This window comes from Ovis aries, chromosome 12 (assembly GCF_016772045.2).
Source record: "Ovis aries strain OAR_USU_Benz2616 breed Rambouillet chromosome 12, ARS-UI_Ramb_v3.0, whole genome shotgun sequence".
In the NCBI taxonomy this organism is placed as follows: Eukaryota; Metazoa; Chordata; class Mammalia; order Artiodactyla; family Bovidae; genus Ovis; species Ovis aries.
In genome coordinates, this window is record NC_056065.1 from 40,753,915 (window position 1) to 40,779,518 (window position 25,604).

The window sequence follows — 25,604 nt, forward strand, 5'->3', positions numbered from 1 at the left end:
CATGGACGGAGGAGCCTGCTGGGCTGCAGTCCATGGGGTCGCTAAGAGTCGGACACTACTGAGCGACTTCACTTTTACTTTTCACTTTCATGCATTGGAGAAGGAAATAGCAACCCACTCTAGTGTTCTTGCCTGGAGAATCTCAGGGATGGGGTTGCATGGTGGGCTACCGTCTATGGGGTCGCACAGATTCGGACACGACTGAAGCGACTTAGCAGCAGCAGCAGCAGAAAGTCCAAGAAACCACCGATGAAAACGGGTCTGGTAAGGGAATATCAGAGAGCAGGGCAGGAGGCTGAATGAACTCATGGGCCAGAGTCTCTCTCCCCTTCAGACCCTGACATAAGGAAACCCCTTTGCTGGCAACCACCTCTGAATCCTTTATTCTGGAAAACTCCTGCTTATGTCTTAGGAGCCCTTCCTTTGAGCCCCTGGCTGTGGCCAGGGCCCTCCTCTGTTCCAGCCCCTGTGCTCTGCTTGTTACCCAAAAACTGAGTTTGCCTCTTGGTGAGTATTGAACCAAAAGACAACCAAGTCAAAGATCAGGAGAAGGAAGTATTTATTATTACTTCAATTTCTCCCTTTTATTTTTATGTATTTACATTTTTATTTTTATTTATTTATTCATTTTTGGATGTGCTGAGTGACATACAGTATCTGAGTTCCTCAGCTGGGGATCGAACCTGCGCCTCTTGCATTGGGAGTTAGAAGTCTTAATCACTGGGCCGCCAGAGAAGTCTCAGGAAGGATTTATGATTATTTGCAGTAAGTAAGGAGAACACCAGAGATCTTTCCACAAGTAATGTCCCCCTGAATAGAAAACTTGGGGAAGTTTTAAGCTAAAGTCACACATATAGTCATGAAGGGGCCTGAGCTGTAGGCAGAGTCCAAGTTTTCAAGTTGAGTCTAAGTTGATTGAAGTTACAATGGTCAGAGAAGGTCAACACCATCACCCCTCAGGTTCCGTTTGATCTGGTGGTTGAGCATTCAGGCTAATCTTTACCAGTGAAACAGAACTGGGAGTCTTTAGAACCGGTACATCATCTTTGCTATTGTCACTTCTCTTGCCCTGCAACAGTCCTTTGTTTCTCCATTCTTCTATTCCTTTAAGATCAGTAGTTACTGAGGCCGGTTCATGCACAAGCATTGTGGCTAGACTTAAGCTCACAAAATGGTTTCTCTTCTGTCAAGAAAGCCATGCCTTCTCTTTCTCCAAGGAGCCCTAACTTATCTGCTTACAATTGGAGTACCCAGTGACTGGGGCCTCCTGGAGTCCAGAGTCTTGTTCCCCTGAGTGAGTACGGGGCTGCACATGCATGAGCAGACCTGCAGAAACCACCCCAACCCCAAGGGCAGGCTGAGAGACCAAGGCGATGGATGGGATGTGTGCTGAGGGCCTATTTGGAGGCCAGCTGGGTGGTTCTGGACAAAAAGCATTGTCCATTCCATGCCTCAGGAAGTGGCCAGGCTCTCGGCAAGGGCAACTGTAATGTGGGTGCTTCTGGGGTCTGGCACAGAATGGACTTATCAGACTCCAGTGGCCAAGACCCATTCTCCCCCTTACCTTGGTGACAGGCGCCAGGACCAAGGACACACCCCAGCTCAGACCTGAAGACAAAGCCAGCAGTCAAAGTAAAAAACAAATTAAAGGTTTATTCATAAGCAGGAATGCTGTCCAGAATACATACAGTGCAAACTCTCCTTGTCCTTGGGATCAACACAAGCCCACAAGCTGGCAAAATTGTTATCAGTTAGGTCAAATGGACTCCCTCCAGCACTTGGGCCCTAGACTGGCTAAGGCCCCCTTCCTTGGCAGAGAAGGTTCTTTTTCAGCTTGGGTACACACAACCAAACCCAAAATGGAAGCTGAGATTACAGCAGCACAAGCTTTATTCATTGGTCAGAGAATGGAGAAGTGGGAACTTATTAACCGTTCATAAACAAACTTCTCACCTTAATGGGGAACCAGATTTGCTGTCAAGAACAATGGGGGGAAGAGTGCGAGGAATGATGGGGAGGCAAATGCTCTCCTTTTCTGGGAAAGAGGCAGGGTTTTCCTAGAAATGGGGTGCTACCTCTTTTCTGTCCTTTTTTGGTCAGTGATTCCTGGTCACGGCAAGCAGTAGGTATGTCATTTAGTAGCTAATGTAGTAAGTTCAGTTCAGTCGCTCAGTCGTGTCCGACTCTTTGCAACCCCATGAATCGCAGCATGCCAGGCCTCCCTGTCCATCACCAACTCCCGGAGTTCACTCAGTGTCAACTGAGACTCGGGGTCTGCTGGAGGTCAGATGCATCTCCATCTTGGTTTCACCTGGTTCTATCCAGTTTTTATTTTTCTCTTCCTATAGTTTCTTTCTTCGTGTCCCAAGCCTATGACTTAAAGGTATATTTGAGTTTCTGTTCAAGGGAGGGAGGTCGATGGGTTTTGACCAAGGGTCTAGTGGCTACTCTGGTAACAAAATGAGGCCACACCCAGAGTCTCGTAGTTCATCCCCGCTCTGACAGCAAGGTGAGGTCCTCCACAGCAAGGTGACAGCAAGGAAGCCTGAGGTCCTCCCAGAACAGTCCACTAGGGGGCAGAAGTGCTCCACGGCTGCAAAGGGTCCAATGCGGTTGGAGACTCTGGCCAGTCCAGGAACAGGGACATCTTGATTGCAGCAAGGGAAGCCTTTCTTCACTGCAGGGTAATGGCTGGGCTTCTCCTACCCTCTAAAATTTCAGCTGCCAAGTTCAAGTTCAGTGGAATTTTTCAACAAGGGATCCAAGTATATGGGATCCAGCTGTCTTCTCAAGGAGGCCCCCATCCCCTTTCCTTCCAGAATGTGGCTAAGGCCTCACTTGTCCATTGTCTGTAGGGCCTGGGCATGTATTTCGGGGAGTGGGGGGACTCCTTAATGGGGAAGAATCCATTGGCCCAAGTGTTGGCTTCAGCACTTCAGTTCCCGGAAGGCCATTTGACCTGACAACACGGGTCACAGAACCACAACATACAACACAGACACGCAGACACAAGACCTGCTCTCAGCATCTCATGTCCACCCAGGACCTCAGCGGGCCCAGCACCAAAGCGGCTCTGAGGCTCCACTGGGACCTGGGACTTCAGGCACAGCAGGAGGGGGCATCGAGAGAAATAGGTACACCCCTTCAGGAGGCAAAAGAGGAAGGTCCAGGCTGAGGTAGGAGGAGATGGCTGCGGGGCCTCAATCATCTCCAGTTCCTGAAATTCCCTGATAGGAAAAGGTGTGGCCTTGGAGCCCCACACCAGACAGTGGGGGAGGGGAAGCTGGCACTGTGGGTAAACGGGAGTGAAGGTCAAAGGCGGAGGATGCAAACTCCGAGTCTGGCTTTGTTACACTGCAGCTTGTTTGTCTGTGCCATGGTGCTTTTTTTGTTTTTATTGCCACAAGTTTAAACTGGAAGGTTTCCGGTTAGAGGTCTGGCATCTTAACCAGGTCACGGCACTCATTCAAAAGGCCGCCTGCCCGGGCCCTCTGAGCATCCAGTTTTTAGCCCACAGTATGAGATGGAGATAGCAGGAGTGGGTTTGGAGGTGGTGCTGCCCAGGGTCCTGAGCTAACCTGGGGGACCCTTATAGGGGTCGCCACCCTCTCCCTGCATAGAACCATTTGACTTAATGGCACATGGCCACCCTCACTGGGACCGTCCCGCAGTCTCCCATTCAGGCTAAAGGCCTGTCCTTTCTCCACTCTCTCTCTCCACTGATACACACAGCATCCTTCCTCCCTGACAAGAAGCCAGAGCGGAGTAGAGTCCAGGGATTAAAAAACAATATTAATAAAACCCCGAAACAACAAGGGCTCCAGAAGCCAAGACTGCAGGACCGGTTGGGGGGCAGCTCTCAGAGAGGCAAGGGCTCGTTCCCGGCTGCCCAGCACACTTGTGTCCGCCAGCCTTCCAAGTTAGACACACACCAAGACAGGACCCATCATAACTCTCCCCGCCTCATTCTTCTGCCTGCAGGTGAGAGGAAGGCTGCAGCTGTGCACAAAGGAATTTGGCCCGAAACAGACAGAGCCCTGGGGGAGGGGACGGGCGGAGAAGCACCAGAGGTTGGGCCCCGCTCAGCGGTGACACAGCCCACAGCCAGCTGGGTTAACTGGGCTTCATTCCTGCATCAGGCACACCGAGTGGCAGGGGCTTCTCCTCCAGGCCCTGCGGCAGAGTCTCTGGAGCCCCCGGCTGGGACTGAAAGGGGCGTTCCTCCTTGGAGAAGGGGACCTGCTCCTCTTTCGGGGAGTTGGGGGTGCTGGCGTCTGTGTCCCTCGTGGAGCTGGCCTGGGAGGGGCACTGCGAGCTGTGATCAGGGCTGCTGCAAACATTGACAATGCAGGTGACGTTGACCTGGGTCCCGTGGCCACCAGAAGATGCCTCTGCTAAACACAAGACAGGAGAGGGCAGTCGGTGGGGGATTCTTAAAGAGAGGAGTGTCTTCACAGCCTGTCTCCTGCCCAAGAGGCAGATTCGGACACACATGGGAAAGAGCACCGGGCCAGGAGCATAGGCCCCTGTGCCAGCCCAGCTTTGCTGTGTACTCTTGGACAAGCCGCTTGAACCTTCGTGTGCCTCAGTTTCTTCATTTGTCAAATAAGAATATCCTGCCCGATTTACCCCATAGACAGAAGGCGCCAACCACATAAGGCAAGTGAAGGTGTTTGAAGAACAAAACACACTCCCCACAAAGAATCAGAGATTCTGAACTTGTGGCGGCCTGGATAGGAGGGAACTTTGGGGGAGAATGGGCACACACATATGTATGGCTGAGCCCCTTCACTGTTCGCCTGAAACTATCATGACATTGTGATACCCCAATAGAAATGAAAAAGTATCGATACTGATATACCCCCAATAGAAAATAAAAAGTTTAAATAAAAAAATTTTTTTTAATTCACTGCCCAAAAAAACGACTTAAAAACAAAATCAAATAAAAAGCATTAACGAAACAAAACAAAACAAAAAAATGCAGCCCCAAAGAAGCAAGGGTGGGGATGGGGAGCTGAAATCACGGGGTGGAAGGAAATTTCCATACCGTGCCTTCATGGCACCCAAATGTCACCCAGCTCACCGTGGCCTTTGCATACCATGAATGAGACACTGCGGGGGCAGATAGGGAAGCAGGAGGGGGCAGAGACCTGAGGTTTACCCGTTGCCACAGTGGGGAGAGGTGCCGGGTGAGAGGGAGAGAAGTGGGGTGCAGAGGCCAGAGACTCAGGAGGGGAACGGAAGAGAGGCAGAGGGTAGATGGGGTGGGCAGACAGAGACATAGGTCTCCAAAGAGGATGCCACACCACACTGGGTATGGAAGAGGTGTCGCTAAGAATGCAGGAAGATGAATCTAAGAGGTGGGCAAAGACCAGGAGTTTATGTTTGGATCTCATTTATTCACTTGACAAACGTTTAGGGCCACTGGCTATGGTGCAGGCGCTGACCCAGTCCTTCACTGGGGAGTTCTCAGGCTGTGGTGGGGGCACTGGTGAGACCTCACACTGATGAGGGTGGGCTATGATGGGAAATATCCCCAAGTCAGGTGGCAGGGAGGGAAGGCTGTCGCAGTCCTGCCCAGGAGATGCCATGCTCACCTCTAGACCAGGAAACTGAGACTCAGTGGGTTAAGGAACCTGCTCAGAGTCTCACAGCACCAGAACTGCTGGGAAGGCATCCAGGAATGACCCAAGTTCACGGTCATTCCTTGACCTGCCAGCCAGCACTGCCAGGTGAGAGGGGGAGATGCAGGCCAGTGGGCTTGGCCTCTCAGTACAAAACATGCTCAAGGAAGCCCCAAGCTTTCTGCAGGACTCCACCCAGGGGCCTTGTCCAATGTGGGCACTGCCAATGCCCACCAGGGATGACAGTAGTTACAGACCAGGCCCAGGGCAAAATGCAGACTGTAAGCAGGGCACAGGCTCCACAGTCCTGATGCCTCAGTCCCAAAGGGACCAGACAACAGGCATAGCAGGTGGAGACCAGGAGTATCATCTACTCATTCAGCCCAACCCTGTCCCCCAAGAGCCCAGGGGTGACTTCTGGCTCTTCTGTTTATTGGGTGTGCCCTTGAATAAGCTGTTTAATCTCTGGGCCTCAGTTTCCTCATCTAATAGGATGAGGAAACACAATGTACTATATAGTAATAATATAACTATAATATATAATAGGGGCTTCCCATGTGGCTCAGTGGTAAAGAATCTGCCTGCTAAGCAGGAGACTCAGGTTTGATCCCTGGATCAGGAAGATCCCCTGGAGAAGGAAATGATAACCCACTCCAGTAATCTGCTTGGGAAATCCCATGGACAGGGGAGCCTGGCAGGCTACAGTTCATGGGGTGGCAGAGAGTCGGACACGACTGAAGTGGCTTAGCATGCATAATATAATGACATATTAGAATGCAATATTAATATTATATATTAATAAATATATTATATACCATATATAGTAATATCCTATATAAAATACAACACATAATATACAACAAATATAATTGAGACATTATAATATTAATATAGCAATTTGTGCTATATGCTATATATTATATATAGCATTAATCTAGAATATTAATATAGTGATATAACCCTCATATAAATATAATATCTATACATAATATCATATTATTGTTGTCGTTATTGTTTAGTCACTAAGTCATGTCCAACTCTTTGTGACCCCATAGACTATATATAGGCCACCAGTCTCCTCTGTCCATGGGATTTCCCAGGCAAGAATACTTGGAGTAAGTTGCCATTCCCTTCTCCAGGAGGATCTTCCCAACCAAGGGATTGAACCTGTGTCTCCTGCTTTGCAGGAGGGTTCTTTACCACTGAGCCACCTGGGAAGCCATAATGTTATATTATATGTTATATATAATATATCTTATATAACATTAATATAGATCAATATTTTCTTAATATAGATATGCAATATTTACAGAACATAGCATTGAAATATAATATTGTTATATGCCGTTTTACATATTATATGTATTTTATAAAAAGACTCCCTGCCTGGATACCAGGGACTCAGAGGACAATCTGAAATGGTTTAGAAGGAAGGGTGCTTCTTCTGTGTGTGGGAGAACACACAGGGCAAGGGTTGGAGGTACTTGGTGGACTCCAAAAACAGAAAGAAGCCTGTGATTCAGTAGCACCTGAGAGGGTGGTGGAAAGGAGGCTGGAGGGGAGCCCAGGCTGGTGGTGCAGGGCATCCAGTGTCCTGCAGGGGCAGCCCAGGACTCATTGGCTCAGACAGAAACCAGGAAGAAACATGGTGGGGGGGTAGTGAGGGGGGAGTGGCAGGTGGGGGGGGTGTGTGCCCGCAGGGGATGAAGCCGGGGGCAGTGGGGGGAAGCTCCTGCCTCTTACCTGAGCTACTGCAGCTGGTCTGAGCCTCCCCCGACGTGCTGGCCTTCTCCACGCCTGGCGACTGCAGCTGGGACCTGGTGGGAGCCCTCTTGTCCGTGGTGCTGGTTGAGCTCTCCAGGGAACTGCTGCTGGAGCTTGGCGCCGTGGTCAGCAGGTGCTGTTGCTCAGGGCCTGGGGCACCTTGGGCCTTGTTGGCAGGCAGGTGTGGCTGCATGGGGAGGAGGGAGTTGGGGAACCCATCAGCTGGCTCCTCGCCCCCTCACCCCTCTCACCACCATTAGCACTTCACAGTTTACATGGTACTTCTGCACCTTCTCTCCATGCACAGCACATTTAGGACGTGTGATTCTCTGTGGCTTCTATGATTAACCTCTGGAGTGTGAGCCCTAGGAGGGCAGGGGCCACATGGCCCTGTTCACTGAACAGTCTGAGAGGTGAGGCAGGGTTTTCATCCTCATTTTGCATAAAGAAGCAGAGGCCCAGATAAGAAAAATGACTCTCCTAAGGTCATGGGGTGATGTGGCCCAGCCTAGCAGCCAAGGGCATGGAGCCTGGAACGAGACCATAAGTGTGCAAGCCATGACTCCATCACTGACTAGCTCTGCAACCTTGAACAAGTTACTTTACCTCTCTGTTCCTCTGTTTTATTTTTTCTTTTTCTCTAGAAATGAAAGAATAATAAAGCTACCTCCCAGGGTTATAGGGAAGATTAAATGACTGAAGTTTTGTAAAGCACTAACAACAGTGCCTGTTCCATATTAAGCACCCATCAAGGGTTTGTTAAATCAGGGCTCTGTACTTCCCTGGTGGTCCAGTGGTTGAGAATCCACCTGGCAATGCACAGAACACAGGTTCAATCCCTGGTCCAGGAATATTCCACATGCCACAGAGCATGCCACAACTACTGAAGCCCACGTGCCTAGAGCCCATAAGAGAAGTTACCAAAACAAGAAGCTGAAGCACCGCAGCCAGAGAGCAGCCCCTACTCTCCGGAACTAGAGAAAGCCCATGCATACCAACGAAGACCAGCATAGTCGTAAAAAACATAAGGGCTTAGCAAACTACTGCCATGGGCCAAGTCTGGTCTGCTGCTGTTTCTGTACAGGCTGTGAGCTAAGAATAGTTTTTACATTTTTAAATGGTTGAAAAAATATTTAAGGAACAATATTTCATGATACAAAGTTACATGAAGTTCAAACACTGGTGTCCATAAATATAGTTTTCTTGGCACACAGCCACCTCCATTTGTTAATCTCATGTTTGCGGCTACTTTCCCACGCAATGTCAGAACTGAGAAGCGATAACAGAGGTCAGAGGATCAAAAAAGCCTACAATATTGACTGTCTGGACCTTTACAGAAAAAGTCTGCTGGCCCTCAATCCAGTGTAGACAGTCCTCTCATTTAGGGCTCTCAGTCTTGCAGTCTCAGTGACACTTTGCAGATTCTATTCCCCAAGCTGTTCTGTGATTCTCCATCTTTTTCTCTTAAAACACAAGTCACAACAACAACCATAATAAAATATTAGCTGACACTTGAATCCATCCAGTGCCAAGCACTGTGCTGAAGCCCTTCCAGACATTATCTATACAGCCCAATGTTATCCTCGCTTTGCAGATATAGAAGCCGAGGCCCAGAGAGGTTGAGTTACTTGCCCAAGGTCACACAGTTAGGACATGGTGCATCTGGGCTAAAACCTACAACATCGTTCTTGGGTGTTTGGGGTTCTGTCCCTGGAAGCTCAAGACAAGGTGCCCCATTTTCAGACACCTGTGCTAGAAATGTCACTCCGAGGTGGTTGGCTACCTGTCTACAACTGACCAGGTGCATAAGCCCTTGCCTTAGGGTTCTGGGTGATCACTGGATTCTAGAAAGAAAAAGACCGAGGGGCCACATTCTCAGCCCCTGTCCAGGATGAGAGGGTCCAGGGTAGATTGAGAACTGAGGCGAATGAGTGCTAGAAGGATGCAGCCTGGCAGGGTTGGGGAAGTGAGGTCAGACAGAGGCGGAGAACACAGGAAGGACTCAGGTGCCAATCTCTGCAAGCCCCAGGCCCCCCGGCCCCCCCCCCCCCCCCCCCCCCCGAGCCCTGCATATCCGAAGGCCGGCTCGCAGACTCTCAGGCTGGGAGGATCCTTTGAAAGCAGTCCCCATGAGGCCACGGAGGCCCAGAATGGGTGAGTCCTTTCTCAGTATCCCACAGCGGGTCCATGGAAGGGGCAGGGGCAGCCCCTCTTGGTGTACCACAGCTGCGTGAGTCCTGCCTCCCTGGCTCACCACCCTCGACTGTGGAGGAAGGGAGGGCATTTCAAGTTCATCCTGAACCTTTCTTTGCTCAGATGGTCTAACCTTGGTATTGGTCCCCACCCCTGACCCTGGTCTGAGCGTGGACAGGCAGGGGAGCAGGAACAGGAGAAGAAACATCCAAAGGTCATCCCTCACATCCCCCAGAGAAGGGGCTTTTCAGCCTGCGTCCCGCCTTTCTGTTGGTGGTAAGGGCCAGGCAGAACAGAAACCCCCAAAGGTCACAGCCTGCCTCCCTCCCCGCAAAGCCACGAGATGCAAAAGTTCAGGCAGGCTCTGAGTGGAGCGGATACATTCTGAGTCCTGGGTTGGCACCCCAGGGAGGTATGGGGGGTGGGTACTGAGGTGGGTCATTCAACAAACAGGATCCCAGTTAGCCTCCCCATCATGTCCCAGCCTGGCCCTACCATGGGTAGGAGCAGAGACCCTGGCAGAGCTGCTGGCTGGCCTGTGTCTGTCTGTATGTGTGAGAGTGTGTCCCTGAAGCTCCCGTGCCCACAAGTATAGGTGGGGAAATGTCTGAAGCATGCTTACATGTGTGTGTCCATGTGTGGGGAGCACGTGCGCATGACTGTGAGTGGTGCAACTAGCGTGCGTGCTGGAGGTGATGAAAAGAGGCACTCCTGGGTCTGTGTCTCAGGCCACTCATTTGCTATGTCACCTTGGGAAAGTTATTTAACTTCTGTGAGCCCGAGATTCCTGGGCTATAAAATCGGGGCAATAACCACATTGCCTGGGTCACAGCACAGCTGTGAGGCTAAGCAATGCTCAGTACTGTGCCTGGCCCATGCTTAGCACCTCATAAACATCACCCTCTTTATGAAACAAGAGCCTGTGGATGAGCATGTCTGTGGGGGTGATTGAGCTCATACATGTGGTTATGCTGGTCTTTTTTGAACAAAGGGAAGCTACTGTCTCACCATGCATTGGTATTACCAGGAGGGGCAGGGTGGTGCTGAGTCACCGTGCTCTCAACCCCACTGGTCTGGCCAGGAGAGTTACTACGTAGCTGTTAACAGGACCACTGCCAGGAGGCAGAGAAACGAGAGTGGAGTGCAGGCTGAGCACAGGGGTCAGGGCAGGGGTGCGAGCCCGGGGACTGAAGGGACTGAAGATCAGCCTCTAAGGGCAGTCCCTGCTGGGGACAGGGATGCCTGGAACAATTCTGAATGTCTGTTCTGGGCAAACAGGAGGGTGGGTAAATACAAGCCCTGCAGATTCAGAATGAGTTTCAAACCTGGGCTCTGCCAGTCAGCTAGTGGTCTAACCTCATGTGGATACCTGAAGCTCCCTGAATCTCAGTTTCCTCATCTGTGAAGTGGGGTGATGACATCCTGTACCTAACAGGGCTGTGTGTGAGGATGCAGGGCCTGGCCTGGGGCTTAGCCAGTGGGGTGCTGGAACCAGCCCAGACCTACGTGTGTTTCTTCCCAACTTTACATTCCGTAAGTAGCTTCCTGAAATCAGTCACAGTGGGAGTGTTTATAACACAGAAATGAGCAAACTCTATAAATCAGGGTTTGGGTCCTCCCCGACCCAGAGGGCCAATTACCAGCACACCCCTGGGCTCCACTGGCAATAGCACTCAACAAACAGCAGTGGAGTCGTTCACACTTGGTAAACACAAAACTGAGCAAACAGAAAGGGGAAGTGGGGGCCACACCTCAGGCAGCTTTATTGCATCAAAGATTGGGAAATACTCAGTCCAGGAAAGATAAGTTGGCAGTTGGGTGCTGGGATGGAGCTTAGAGGGCATACTTATTCTATGGGCCACCAGGTCTCAGCTTCCAGAGTCACTGAACTGAAGCTAGAAAAAGGAGGGCATGGCATTGGCACACTGGAGAAATGAGAAATGGTTTGTACCTCCAAACCAGTGTTTCTGTCTGGCTTCCATTGTGGCTCAGCTGGAATCCACCTGCAATGTGGAGGACCTGGATTGGGAAGATCACCTGGAGAAGGGAGCAAATGGCTACCTACTCCAGTATTCTGCCCTGGAGAATTCCATGGACTATATAGTCTGTGGGATTGCAAAGAGTCAGACATGACTGAGAGATTTTCACTTTCACTGTAGGGCATGTCAAAAAGCACTAGCCAGGAATCCAGAGATATAATGCTGTGTGACCTTGGGAAAGTCAGTTTCCCTCTCTGTACTTCTTTTCTTGTTGGGACAATCAGGAGATGAAACCAGTTTGGTCCTACCAAGTCCAAAACCCTGTGTAAACCTCAGGACTGAGCTGTCCCCTAGCACAGTGGTTCCCAATGGAGGGTGTCTGTCCTCCAGGAAACATTTTGCAATGTCTGGAGACACTTTGGTTCTCACTCCTTGGAGGCAGCGCTACTGGCATCAAGTAGGGAGACGTCAATGATTTCACTGAAAAAGCTATAATACACAGGATAGCCCCTCGTGACCAAGAATTAGCAGGCAGGTTTGAGAAGCCCTGCCCCAGCAGGACAGGGGACATGGAGGGCCCAGCAGGACAGGGGACATGGAGGGAACTCCTGGAGTCTTGTTTCCTCATCTGTAAATTTGGGTAAAAAACCTGCCCTAGGGACTTCCCTGGCAGTCCAGTAATTAATATTCTGTGCTCCCAATGCAGGGAGCCCAGGTTCAATCCGGTCAGGGAACTGGATCCCACGTGCTGCAACAGAAGATCTTGCATGCCACAACGAACACTGCAGGCCACAACTGAAATCCAGCACATCCAAAACAAACAAACAAGCAAAAAAACCCAAACCTGCCCTGTCTACCTGGCATGGGGTTGCAGTACACACCATGTACTGGCTCACCCCGCACCCATTTCCAAGCCCTCTCCCTAGTTCTCCTCCACCATAAAGGCTAGAAAAGCAAAACACCACCCTTTCCAGCCTCCCTTGCAGCTAGAGGTGGTCACATGATACCATTTGGCCAATAAGACAAAAGAAGAAATGTACTCAGGGCTTCTAGGAAAGGGTCTGATTTCCTGTAAAATGCATCTGGCTGTTTCCCTTCTTTTTCCTGCCTCAGACCAGGGGAGGTCACATATGCAGTGGTGATCACCATCTTATGACATAGGCCAAAGGCAAGAGAATAAAGGCCAACACACTAAAGATGGCAGAGTGTGGGGTCCTGCTGGCCTCACAGAAGGATGCAGCTGAATCATTCCAGTAATCACCAATACCCTGACAGAAAATACAGCCCTTTGAAGTCACCCTTAAGCTTTTGGTTACTTGCAGCCAAATGCCCTCCTGATGGAAAAGTGATGAAATACAATGTCAGTGCTCTGTTTCTAGCAAAAATCCTGCACAGATCCTACTTCATAAAAATGATCAAAAGTGAGTTGCTTTGGTTGAAGTTGGGGGAGGCCCTGGGTCCAGTCCCCTAGCCTTGATCTCAATCTCAAAGATGACTCCCTCCCCACCCACCGCCCCGGGCAGGACCCTATGTGGAATACTGGGGTACCCTAGCACGCAGTTTGAAAACCACTGTACAATGTGGAAGTGCTTTGTAAACATCTCGGAGATGCTGAGAATTGTTGCCAGCTGGGTGAAAGGCACAGTCCTACAAGCAGGGCTGAGACACTGTCCACACTTAATGGTGAGGAACCAGCCATGAGCAATTTCATGTCAGCCCAAGGTCACAGCGTGGGTCCATGACCACATGCTTGCCACTGACCCCACTTACCCTCCTATTCCCTGATGTGGCCTTTCACACTCAGCCATCTGGGCTCAACATTGCTCCACTCCCCTCCCCTACACCCACCATTCTTCATCCTGCCCTGCTTTGTCCATACCACACCCTGCTGCTCTGCGTGTCCTTTCCTTCCTGCACTCGTGTCTCCAGCAAAATCTTGCCCAGCTCAGATGCCACCTTTATCAGCCCCCACAACAGACCCTGGCCAGTCTTTCTGCAGCCTCCTGGGGCTCTGCATCCTGCCTGAGGCTGGACAGACCAACCTAGAGAATTCACCACTTCCTATGGGTCAACCTGGCCCAGCAGGAAGGATACCATGGAGGCAGAGGGGGCAGGCAGAGGGGCACTCACCACCTTGGCATCTCCTTGCAGGCAGAAGGGCTTCTCTGCAGAGAGGAGAAAAGGGACCAGTCAGTAAGCAACTTCCTTAGATCACATCTTTTTTAACTAAGAGGTAGCATGGGACCCAAGCGAAAGCTTTCAGATTAGGCTCAGTCCTGGGGGAGCAATTACCTACCAGACAAGGTACACAGAAGCCCCCATACCCAACCCTCCAGCCGGCCTGACATTGCTCCCCTCTCCTCCCCGACACCCACCATTCTTCAGCCTGCCCCACTTTGTCCACACCACACCCCACTGCTCTGCAAGCCCTTTCTTTCCTGCACTTCTGTCTCCATCAAAAGCTTGCCCAGTTCAGATGCCACCTGCTCCATAAGGGCTGAATCCCCCAGAATTCCTAGACAAGAATCTTGGACTCCCACCTCTTGGATATCCCCGATAGCATCTCACCTCTTACTAGAGAAGTTAGTGGAAATGCCCTCTGCCCCAGGCTCTAAGCTCCTAAGAACAGGGTGTACCAGACCCAGCTCTGTCTGACCCATAAAGCTGTGCCCAGTGCTGGACTCAGAGGAGACCCCCCCGAAAAACTTCCTGAACAAATGAGGGAATAAAGAGATGAAGGAAGGAAGGATGGAATCTTACTTTTTTTCTGGGTCATGATGACACAGTTCACGACGACTATCAGTAGCAGACCCAATGCTGTCACACCCACAATCAGTCCTAGAAGGAAAAGAGAAGTTCAAAACAGCTGCAAAAAGTAAACTTGGGACTTCCCTGGGGGTCCAGTGGTTAAGAACCTACTTTGTAAAGCAGGGAATGAGGACTGGATCCCCAGTTGGGAAACTAAGATCTCACATGGCTTGGAGCGACTAAGGCAGCGTGCCACAACTAGAAAGCCCGAAGGGTTGCCACTACGACCCAGTGCGTGTGTGCTAAGTCACTTCAGTGGTGTCTGACTCTGTGCAACCCTATGGACTATAGCCTGCCAGGCTCCTCTCTCCATGGGATTTTCCAGGCAAGAACACTGGAGTGGATTGCTATGCCCTTCTCCAGGGGATCTTCCTGATCCACGGAACAAACCAGCATCTCTTATCTTACGTCTCTTGCATTGGCAGGTGGGTTCTTTACCACTAGCGCCACCTGGGAAGCCACAGCCAAATCAATCAATTAATTTTTTTTTAAGGAAACTCAAATGTACCAGGTCAGTCAATGACCAAAGATGACTGGGGCTGTCACAGGCAAGGGACAAGCCCCGGGCAGAGACTCTGAAATTTGATCACAAAACAAACCAAAATCCATGCACCAAAGAAAACATGCCTGTGGGCCACACCCAGCCTGAGGACCACGAGTTTGAGCCCTTTGGTATAGTCCAGAAGGGAAACCCACAACACAGCGACCTAGCTCAGCCCACTGTCAAAGCCTAGTGTTTCATCAGAAATGGCAACCAGAAGACCATCTCCACTTTGAGATAAAACAGGGACCCTATGTCTCTCCACCCAGGAATTCTTAGTGGCATCACTAAATCTTGGAAGAAAGCAAGTCTCAATGCTACCTGCATCCCAGGATGGAGCACAGGGTCCAGCCCATACAAGCTCTCAGCAAGACTCTTAAGAGGGCTTCCCAGGTGGCACTAGTGGTAAAGAACCCGGCTGCCAATGCAGGAGACATAAGAGATGTGGGTTCAATCCCTCGGTCGGGAAGATCCCCTGGAGGAGGAAATGGCAACCCATTCCAGTATTCTTGCCTGGGAAATCCCACAGTGGAGCTTGGCAGGCTATAGCCCTTGGGGTTGCAAAGAGTCAGACACGACTGAAGCAACTTAGCACACATATGCTAAGACAGAAGGGAGGGAGCAAGGATAAATGGGACCTCTTGAGACTTACCAATAGGAAGAGAGATGTTCCCTCTGTTGGGCTGTTCCACTGGGGAACTTGGAGGACTTGGGACTTTTGGGAGGAGGAGGAAGGTGCTTGGAGCTGTGCTGGGCCCCAGAGTCGGCTCCATGTGCTGGGATCTTGTGGTGGCTGGGCCCCGAGCCACCTTCCGGGTGGGCAGCACAGAGGTGCAGACTGCATCTGTCAATGCAGTACCAGGAATGGCCACAGAACTACAGCTGCGGGAGAAGGCGTGATTGAGACTGAATGACTCAGGGTAGCTGGGTTCACCCCTTGGAGCCAGGCTGACATGCAAGGGGCGCAGCAACTGGGATAGGGGAGGGAGTTTGCATGCCACGCCCTCTTTCAAGACTGTCCCTTCCTGTCCCCACCCGACCTATCCCATGCTCCCCACCCCTGACTTCCAGGACAAAACTTCTGTTCATCAGGCTGTTCAGGGACCCACCTACCCATTGTCAGATAAACCAGTCCTAACATTGGAGCAGGCTCGGCAATGCCTCTGCCCAAGGAAGTAACTGGGGAGATCCCAGGCACTGTGAGCCAGCTGATTTGTGCTGGAAGCCTCAGGATCACTTGGGAACAGCCCCTCCCTGCTCCTCCAGAACCAGAGGATGCAGCCACTCACTTCCGGTGGGGCTTGCAGGTATCCGTGTATGATGTTGTGTCCGAGAACGTCCCCGGGCCACAGGAAGCACATTCCACATTTGTTGTTGCAGTTCCTTCACAAAAAATTGGAAAGTGTCACCAATTCAGATATGCCATGGAAAAGGTGGGCCTTGGCCCTAAGGGAAATGGAGCCCCGGGGAGGTCTGAGGAGGCAAGAGATTCTGTCTGCACCTCCACCCCTTCATAACACACATACACACACACACACACACAGACACACACAGACACAGACACACACACAGACACAGACACACACACACACAGACACACACACAGACACAGACACACACACACAGACACAGACACAGACACACACACAGACACACACACACAGACACACACACACACACAGACACAGACACACACACACAACCCTGGGCAGTCTGTCCTTAACTAATTCTAGTGACTTTGTCTTCCTGAGGCACCACCTGACTTTCCAGTAGCTTGGGGTTTAATTTGATCTTCTCTGGATCCCCAGGGCCTAGCACACAGGAGGTGCCTGATCAGGAGGGCTTGAGGGAAGAATGAATTGGGACAAGTGAATAGATGGGTAACCAGCACCTGGCCGCCCTGATGATGTTCCTAGGAAGGAGAGACCCAAGGGGGTACCCCAAGGCCCTCTGGCCCTGGCCCCATACCTGGTTTGACCACGCCAGAGCCGGGGGCACATTTGCGCAGCGCCGCGCACAGCCGGCAGCCCTCCTGCCTCCCTAGGGTGCAGTACCAGCCTGGCTTGCAGGTGCAGATGCGATTCTGTTTCGTTGTGCAGGCTTGAGTTTCCACCTGGTCTAGAGAAAGGAGAAGACAGCCAAGGGTCACGCCTCCCTTCGCCGGCCACGCCCACTCTGTCTTTCCACCCAGCCCACCACCCACAGACAGCAGACCTCTGCACCGGCCTCAGGATGGGGCTTAAAGACTGCTGGCCACAGAGTCTCCGTCACAGTATGAACAAGCACACCTACTTTCCCAGGCACAACGTCCTCAACTCTAACAACGGGCACCGTTTCCCCACTGCTGCTCTTGGCCGGCCTGCCCCAAGGGGCTATTGAAGAGGATGATAAACAGTGAGGAGCTGTACTGCACATCTGCCCTCAGGCATGAAAACAAAGGTCTAGAATAAGCCCAGCCAGCTCAAGGGCAAAGGGGCTGGAGTTCATGGGGGCCAGGAGAGGATGCCTGGGACCACCCCTCACTCTGAGCCAACTCACCAGAGCTGCAGCGCGAGTTACAGCTGAAGCATGCGGTGACCAAGTTCCAGAGCTGGGTGTATGTGCTGCTCTCGCAGGAGGCACATACGGTGTCCGAGGTCGTGTTGCATAAAGACTGTACACGGTAGCCTGAAAAAGTGAAGGCCAGCCGTCTCAGTGGAGGAGGGCAATGGGGCAGGGGGGTGGCTTCTGCCAGGACCCAGGCTCATCCTCTGTCCTCCAGAGCCCCAGAGTTCTGAGGCCTAGTTGGAAGGCTCTCTGATAGAGTTTCAACTCCTGCATCATCTCCCATCTAGCGTGTACCAGCCATCACTCCATCTCTGAACCCTAAAGTGAAGTGAAGTCGCTCAGTCGTGTCCGACTTTTTGCGACCCCATGGACTGTAGCCTACCAGGCTCCTCCCTCCATGGGATTCTCCAGGCAAGAGTACTAGAGTGGGTTGCCATTTCCTTCTCCAGGGGATCTTCCCAACCCAGGGATCGAACCTGGGTCTCCTGCATTCCAGGCAGACGCTTTAACCTCTGAGCCACCAGGGAAGCCCTGAACCCTGAAGTGCTCCTAAAATATCTTCCCCTCTGCTCTTTTTTAGGGCTTGAGAAGGCAATGGCTACTCACTCCAGTATTTTCGCCTGGAGAATTCCATAGACAGAGGAGCCTGGTGAGCTATAGTCCATGGGGTTGCAAAGAGTTGGACACAACGAAGTGACTAACCTTTCCTTTTCTGCTCTTTTCAGGTGTCTGGAATTCCACCATTGGAACTGCTGATTATCAGTCAATAACACTTGAGTAAGAACTGGCTAACCAGTTCTTATTAAAAAAACTTTTTTTTGATGTGGACCATTTTTAAAGTCTTTATTGAATTTGTTCAATATTGCTCCTGTTTCACGCTTTGCTTTTTGGCCACAAGGCATATGGGATCTTAGCTTCCTGACCAGGGATGGAACTCACAACCCCTGCATTAGAAGGCAAGGTCTTAACCCCTGGACCACCAGGGAAGTCTTATCCTTTCTTCTTTCTAATTGGCAGAAATTCTTCATCTGAGAAAGGTTTAGAAAAAAAAAAAAAAGGCAGCAGCAGTCATCCCTGGTATTCTATCAAGGACGAGGCCATGGGACTCCTGGGGGCCTCAAAGAAGATGTGCCTGGGGATTGAGAACACCCAGGCAAACCTTGAAGAAGTTTTTCTTCTGAGCCCCATTCCTATCCTGCACCTTCACTGCTGTGCTATTCGAGTGCCTTCTTACAGAGACCCTGCCAGTTAATAGAAGAAAGAAGAGTCACTTCCCTGGGATCTCTTAAAATGGTCATGGCGACAGGTGCATTTGTGCCTGCCCACATCTCAAGCTGGTGGCTCAAAGCTCTCCAGTGACTTTCTAGATCCTGCAGAAGAAAATCTAAACTCCTTACCATGGTCCCTGCTAACTCACTTGGGGCCACACACTGGCCTGCCTGTTCTCTAAGTGCACCAAACGAGCTTAACACCTCAGGGCCTTCGCAGGGCTGTCCCCCTGTATATCTGCATGACTCACCTCCTGCACATCTCTGCCCACAAGTCAGTTCCTCAGAAAGGTCTTCCATGACCAGCATGTCCCACTCTGCCTCCATCTGCCCTCCCCTCTCTTGTTTCCTTCACGGACCACACGTCTATCTCCTCTATTGGTTTATCTGTCTTATGCCCTTGTTAGGATGCAAAATCCATGAGGGTGAGGACTTTGCCTGCCCTGCTCTCTGTCGTGTTCCCAGCATTCGGTGCCTGACACTTAGCAGATGCTTTATAAACATTACAGGGATGCATATATAAACAAACGAGTGGATGGACAGCCCTGGGAGTTGGGCTGCCTGGCTCTCCCAACTGGGATTAGGCCTCAGGTCCACCACTTGTGAAATGGGCCGCAGTCACTGATTCAATCAAAGACGCACTGGCGACCTTGATGTGTCAGGTGTTGCGCCAGGTGCTGGGGATTCAGCAAAGAACAAGCCACACAGTCCCTGTTCTAAGCAGCACACAGTGGGGGCTATAGAGGAGATCCAGGCTATGATCACAGTGTAAAAAGAGCTGCTGCCATGGGGGCTGCCAAGGGCCAGCAGGAGCTCAAAGGTAGAGCCTAATCTGGCCAGGCAGTGTGGGCAGGCTTCCTGGAGGAGGGGGCCATCAGAGGTCTAAAGGATCAATGGGAGGGCACCCCAGGAAGGCAGAGAGAATGACATGTGCAATGGCCCAGAAGCAAGAGCGACTGTGGGGGTCAATTCATGGAACCAGAGGGAGCTCAACAAGAGTCTAGGGCCATGACCCTGACCCCCTAACCGCCGCACACACTGACCCTCTTCAGGGCACTGGCACCCAGGGACCCAGCCAGGCTGAGAGCGAGGGCCCCAGAGGCTACCCCTTACCTGGTGGACATTTGCTGCAGCACATCTGGATCTTTTGGTTGTAGAATTCTTGCTGCCGGCATGAGCTTCCAGGCTTCGGGATGTAGGGGGTAAACACAGCCTGGAAGGGGGAAGGGAAGGACAGCCATCAGGATGGACTCCCACATCCCCATCTGTGCCCGGCAAGTGTTTGGCTTTCTCCCTCCTGGAGTTCTGTCCATGTGGGGACTCCTCCCTTTGGTGAGGGGGACAGATAGAGGTAAAAGAGATCCCTTCTTTAACCCCCTCTTCACCCCCCTCAGTGTAGCACACTCACATCTGCAGGCAGAGACACCAAGGCAGCTGGCCAGAGGGTGGGGCCGGCTCCTAACCCTACACTTGGCAGGTGTGAGGCCCAGAAGCCTCCCAGAAGGTGGTGGATTCGGTCACAGAGAACCACAGGGCTCAGTCGCTCAGTCATGTCCCACTCTTCTGCAACCGCATGGACTGTAGCCCACCAGGCTCCCCTGTCCGTGGAATTCTCCAGGCAAGAATACTGGAGTGGGTTGCCACTTCCTTCTCCAGGGAATCACAGAGCTCAGCACAAAGCACCCATGCCTAGGTTCTGCCCTCTTTCCTCCTGCACCTGGTAATTACCCCTTCGTCCTTCCAGCTGAGTGCTGCCTCCTCCGGGAAGCTTTCTCTGACTCTCCCAGGCTGATTCAGGTTCCTCCTGCTCTGGGCTCTCTTTAAACACCGAATATGCCCCCTTCTAGCAATCATCTCATCGGGCTGAAATGAGGTGCCTTCTTGTCCTCCCAGCCTGCTCTGATGCCTGTGCACACACAGGTGTGTATACCCATGCACACACAAACACACACACATACAGAGTCCTGATGCTTCTCCCTTTCCTGTTTGGTCCTGAAGCAAAGCTCCTTCTCAGGGCTCCTCCCACTTACTGGAGGTGGCTGGGGGTACTGTGTGGCACTGCACGTTTCCAAAGCACCTTGGAAGAGTCTATTATAATGACAACTCCCTCCCCAACAAAGGGTCAGGAGCCCAGGGGTGGACCCAGAAAGGTGTACCGTGAAAAAAAAAAACAAAACCTGCCCAAGTGATTCCGATGCTCCGCTGCTGAGCAAACCTGACCGGCACACAGGCTAGAGCAAGATGACCTGGGGGTGGGTCAGGGCGGAGAGCAGTGATCAAAAGCTGCGGGAGCCCCAAAACCACAGAACTGTGCTGCCCGCAGCCCCTTCACTCCAACATTCACCTGTGCACTCACTGCATGGAATGGGAGGGCTGGTCTGCCCCCGCCATACCCCTCGCTGCAGCCTGCTGTTCCCTGGGCTCAGACTGAACACCCGAGGCAGCAGCCTCCCCCATCAGACAGGGAGGAGCCACAGCTCCTTCCCTCCAGCCCCCTGCCCGCCATGGGGGCAGGCATAGGTCTCAAGGACCCTGAACACAGTGGGCTTCCTCCCTACAAGCACCTTCAGTGTAACTAGGGGAGCCCCTCACCCCTGCGGGCCCTGAGAGCCACAGGCCCCGCAGCTTCTGGCGGGGAAGGACTCCTCCCCAAGATGCAGCCCAGGGAGGCCTGCCCTCCCTGGGGGAGGATTTCCTGTCAGGGCCCAGAGGATCTGACGGGAAAAGGCCCTGCTGTGGCCAAGTCTGGTCTCTCTCTCCACCCACAGGGCAAGGGTTCCGGGACAAAGGCAGGCAGCTGGACCCCCGGGGCCCCCAGGTCACTGCCCGGAGTGGCCTCCCTGAGGCCTCTCATCCCAGGTCTTTTCCTGTCTGAATCTTGCTATGAAAGATTTTCCCTGCACTTCCTCTTGCCTCTCTGACTCCAGCCTGAGCGGGCAAAGGAGGTCAGCTCTCCTTTAAGTCATCTTGACGCCTGTTTATCCTCTTGGACTGAAAAAAAAAAAAAATACTGCCATGTCATGGCTAAACAATGAGGAACAGAAAGCCCCTTGCAGAGCGGGACAAAAGGTCACTCCCTCCACTGCCCTGCTCACTAGAGCAGAGGCCAGGCCAAGCACAGCCCTGTAAGTTGGGCCCCAGGTCAGCAAAGCAGCTGTGAAAGCTGAGGGTCCTTGGAGGCCCCCAGAACATGGTGAGCAGCCTCTGGGAAACTTAGGGCTATGTAAGCTTCCAGTTCTTTTGTCTGGGATTGGGGAGGCTCAGAGCCACACAACATCCACCCATAGGAGAGCCTGACTGACATTTTAAAATGAGGAAATGAATTGGCTAGTACTGGATTCACTCAGCATGCTTAGCAAACCTGACCTTTCAAAATACTGTGTCCCCGAGTAAAAGCTTGGACCTCACTGATGAGCATCAACCACCCATTTAACAGGTGGGTGACCTGTGACCGTGTGTGTGTGTGTGTGTGTGTGTGTGTGTGTTTAGGGGGAGACTGGAGAAGACAGATGATGAATGGATGATGGATGGTGGGATGATGGATGGATAGATAGAGAGGGAGAGATGATGATAGAGGGAAGGAGGAAGGAGAACGAGAAGGAAGACAAGAAGGATCAATCTAACATCCAATGTGTAAGGCACATCTGATTGTACTCATTTCACAGATGGGAAAATGGAGACAGAAAGAAGCACACCCACCCCCCGGGGTTTCCCAAAGGAAATGCCAGGGCCTGGCTGGTGACAGGACTGTGCCCAAGGAGCCCTTAGGGCCCACACTCCATCCACCTCAGGCCTCAGAGCAGCTTCACGTCGGGGTCTGCAGCTCCATCTCCTCTATGTCCCAGGAGCAACTGTATGTGCTCCACCCACAGAGAGACTCCTCCCCAACACTTCACAGATGCTCCAGAGGTGAAGTGATGCACCCAAGGCCACACGCCTGCCGCCCCTAACCTGCCTCCCTTCTCTTGGGGGGCCCAAGCTCCCCTTCCCTGGACACAGACCCAGGACCCCAAGCACCACCCAAACCCTCTCCCACATTGTGCCTCCATCATTCCTCCAGGTTCTCAGCTTTGGCCCTTCAAGAAGGACGTGAAAAAACTGGATACTCATTAGGCACTAACTATTTGTCAGGCCTGGCTGCAGGCACTTTTTAAGATCCCACTCCCACCCCTTAGCAGGTATGTGCCCATTTCACAGCTCAGGGAGATGCAGTCATGTGTCTGAGGTCTGGGAGGGGAGAGGTGGAGATGCAATGTGACCCTTGCTCTGGTCCCACTGGAGAAATCTCTGGTCCCCTCCTCAGGACGGCTGCAGGGGCCAGCTCCTGGGATCTGCCCTCTGCCCTGAGTCACCACTGTGCCACCAGCTCCTGTTCACCCACCTTCATGCTGAGCAGAGCCTGGGGCGCTGGCTCATGTGGGCGCTGGCTCATGTGGGTGCTGGCTCACATGGGCACTCTCTCTCTCTTTCTCAGTCCCTCTCTTTCTCTCTCTCTCACACACACACCAGTGCAGGGGACCTCCCTTAGCTTCAGGCCAACATCCTCTGACTTCAGCTCTGAGCTGGTTTCCCAGGTGATCACACAGGAACCTCAGAAGAGCCAGTCTCCGGCAGCAGGCAGGGACCTCCAGCATCTGAGACTGGGCACTGCTCAGACCTGCCTGAGTCACCGGGCTTCTGACCTCTCAGGAGGAAGGCCACCAAACGCTCAAAGGTAAGAGTCTGTGAGCAGGGAGGGTTGCCCCAGCTAATCCACAGTTGTGCCAGGTGCTAGAGGGGCACATGGGAGCTGATGATAAGGAGAAAAGGAGCCAGAAGTGGGGGCAGGATGGAGGCACGGCAGCTCAGGATGGGCTGAACTGGAACCTTAGAGATCATCTCAGACAACCTCCCATTTAGTGGTGGAGAAAGACATGGGCCAAGGAGGAAACGTTCATTTGTTCAACAAACACATGGCACGCAGGTAGTTCTAGGTGGCGGGCACTCAGCATCAAACATATGCAAGTTCCTGCCCCAGGAAGTTGGGCTCTAGTTGGGGAGACACAGACACGCACGGTAGAAAATGGGAAGTGGTAGCAGGTGTTAAGAAGAAGGGAAAAGCAAGGCGAGACGAGGGGCTCTAGCAAGGATGTGCTCCGCGTGTTCCATGCACAGCCACGGGGCCAGGCGGCGAGACTACGGTGGGCGGGGTGAGGGCACTAGGAGACAGTTACAGCAGCACCTGGTCCTGAAAGTTTGCCTCGTGCAGAGCTGTTCACATGCATTACTGTCTCTCTGACTCCTCAGCCCAGCGCTGTGAGGTCAGTACTATTATTATTCCCAAGCCACGGATGAGAAAACTGAGCCTCAGAGAGGTCTCTTCACTTCCAGCCATGTGTTTCTTCCCCACCCCAGGAAGACTGGATCTTAACCTTCCCCCCTCGCCACAGGGCCACCCCAAAGGGTATTCCCTCCCCCACTCAGGCAGCTCCCCTACTCTGGGTGGTAACAGATTTCTCTGTGCCTCAGTTTCCTCATCTGTAAAACGGCTGTGTGGCCTAGTTGAGGTTCTACGCTCTTTCCAGTTCTGGCTTTTATTTTTTGAACTTTTTATTTATTTTTGGCTATGCAGGGTCTTTGTTGCTACACAGGCTTTTTCCTCTAGTTGTGGCAAGCAGGGACTACTCTCTAGAGGTGGTGTGTGGCTTCTTATTGCAGTGGCTTCTCTTGTTGCAGATCACAGGTTCGAGGGCCCTCGGGCTTCAGCAGATGCGGCATGTGGGCTCAGCAGTTGCAGCTCCCGGACTCTAGAGCACAGGCTCACTAGTTGTGACACACAAGCTTAGTTGCTCTGAGCCATGTGGGATCTTCCTAGACCAGGGATCGAGCCCATGTCTCCTGCATTGGCAGGTGGATTCTTTACCACTGAGCCACCAGGGAAGCCCAAGCTCTGCCTTCTTAAAGATGGTGGTCAAAAAGCTCAGCCTCTTCCCAAGACCTCAGGAGGATGGGATGGGAGGGAGGGCCACACATGTGAGAGATGCAAAAACTGAATGGCCTGGGATGTAGGGGCTGGGATATCAGGCAAGACTGAGGGCTGGGAGGTGGGCTTCCCAGCCCAGCTCTGTCCTCAAACCCTCTCCCAGGTGAGGACAGCCTGAGCATGTGGCCTCTGGAAGGAGGGGAGTTGGAGATGTCCATCCTCCCAGGTACACAGACACCTAGCATCACAGGAGTAACAGTGGCCTTAGTTCAGACGGTCTGGGTGCATGAGCTGGTCCTAGGGGCATCACTTACTCTCTCTGAGCCTCAACACTGTCATCTGTAAAATGGTGACATAACACCTTGCCTGTCTCCTCCTCCCTGGGTTATCATAGGCATACAGGCCGGGGGGGGTGGTCTTAACTGGGGTCCATCATCTTTTCCCAGACTCCCAGGAGACCCAGGGGAAACTCTAAGGGTCTGCACACAGTGTGGAATTGTGTCAGATGGCATATTGGAACTGGGCACTCTCTGCCTTGGTCTCAGCTGAGATCAGGCCAGGCGAGGACAAGTTGTTGGAAGCAGGCTACCCAGTTCTGGTGAAGTGCTGGGCAGCCCATGAGGGCCACCTTCCCTCCTAGAAGGGAGGTCTGGGGAAGCAGACCTGTGACCCTTGGGATTTTGTGGTCACCCTCAGGCTGGCCCCGGCCCATTCCTCAAGAAGCCTAAGATCAGGAGACCATGGCAGGTCAGCTGTGGACAGTGGAGTGAGCCTCCTTGGGGCAGAGGGAGGAGAAGGCAGGCTAGATGTAGGTGGTCTCCAAGGGCCATGACTCAAGAGGACCTCACCTGGAACAGTGAGGGGACCCCAAAATAAAGAGTTTGGGCAAGTGGCCAAAGCCCAGGGGCCAGGGGTCTA

At 52.3% G+C, this 25,604-nt stretch overlaps 1 protein-coding gene and 1 non-coding gene across 2 annotated transcripts in view; both read right to left on the bottom strand.

Annotated features, from left to right (window-relative positions):
• Nucleotides 1-1,633: 1,633 nt before the first annotated feature.
• Nucleotides 1,634-25,604, bottom strand: part of TNFRSF1B (TNF receptor superfamily member 1B) — a 35,503-nt gene continuing 11,532 nt past the window's right edge. Inside the window, exons 2-10 of the mRNA XM_012187301.4 lie at nucleotides 19,838-19,937; nucleotides 17,448-17,576; nucleotides 16,878-17,027; nucleotides 16,199-16,292; nucleotides 15,562-15,791; nucleotides 14,321-14,398; nucleotides 13,691-13,725; nucleotides 7,368-7,575; nucleotides 1,634-4,394 (exon numbers count right to left, since the gene is read on the bottom strand). Of these exons, the coding sequence (XP_012042691.2) occupies nucleotides 4,114-4,394; nucleotides 7,368-7,575; nucleotides 13,691-13,725; nucleotides 14,321-14,398; nucleotides 15,562-15,791; nucleotides 16,199-16,292; nucleotides 16,878-17,027; nucleotides 17,448-17,576; nucleotides 19,838-19,937 (1,305 nt within the window). The 3' untranslated portion in view covers nucleotides 1,634-4,113. The remainder of the gene's footprint in view (nucleotides 4,395-7,367; nucleotides 7,576-13,690; nucleotides 13,726-14,320; nucleotides 14,399-15,561; nucleotides 15,792-16,198; nucleotides 16,293-16,877; nucleotides 17,028-17,447; nucleotides 17,577-19,837; nucleotides 19,938-25,604) is intronic.
• Nucleotides 17,912-17,983, bottom strand: TRNAS-GGA (transfer RNA serine (anticodon GGA)). Its single transcript has one exon. It is a non-coding gene; the product is annotated as a tRNA-Ser (tRNA).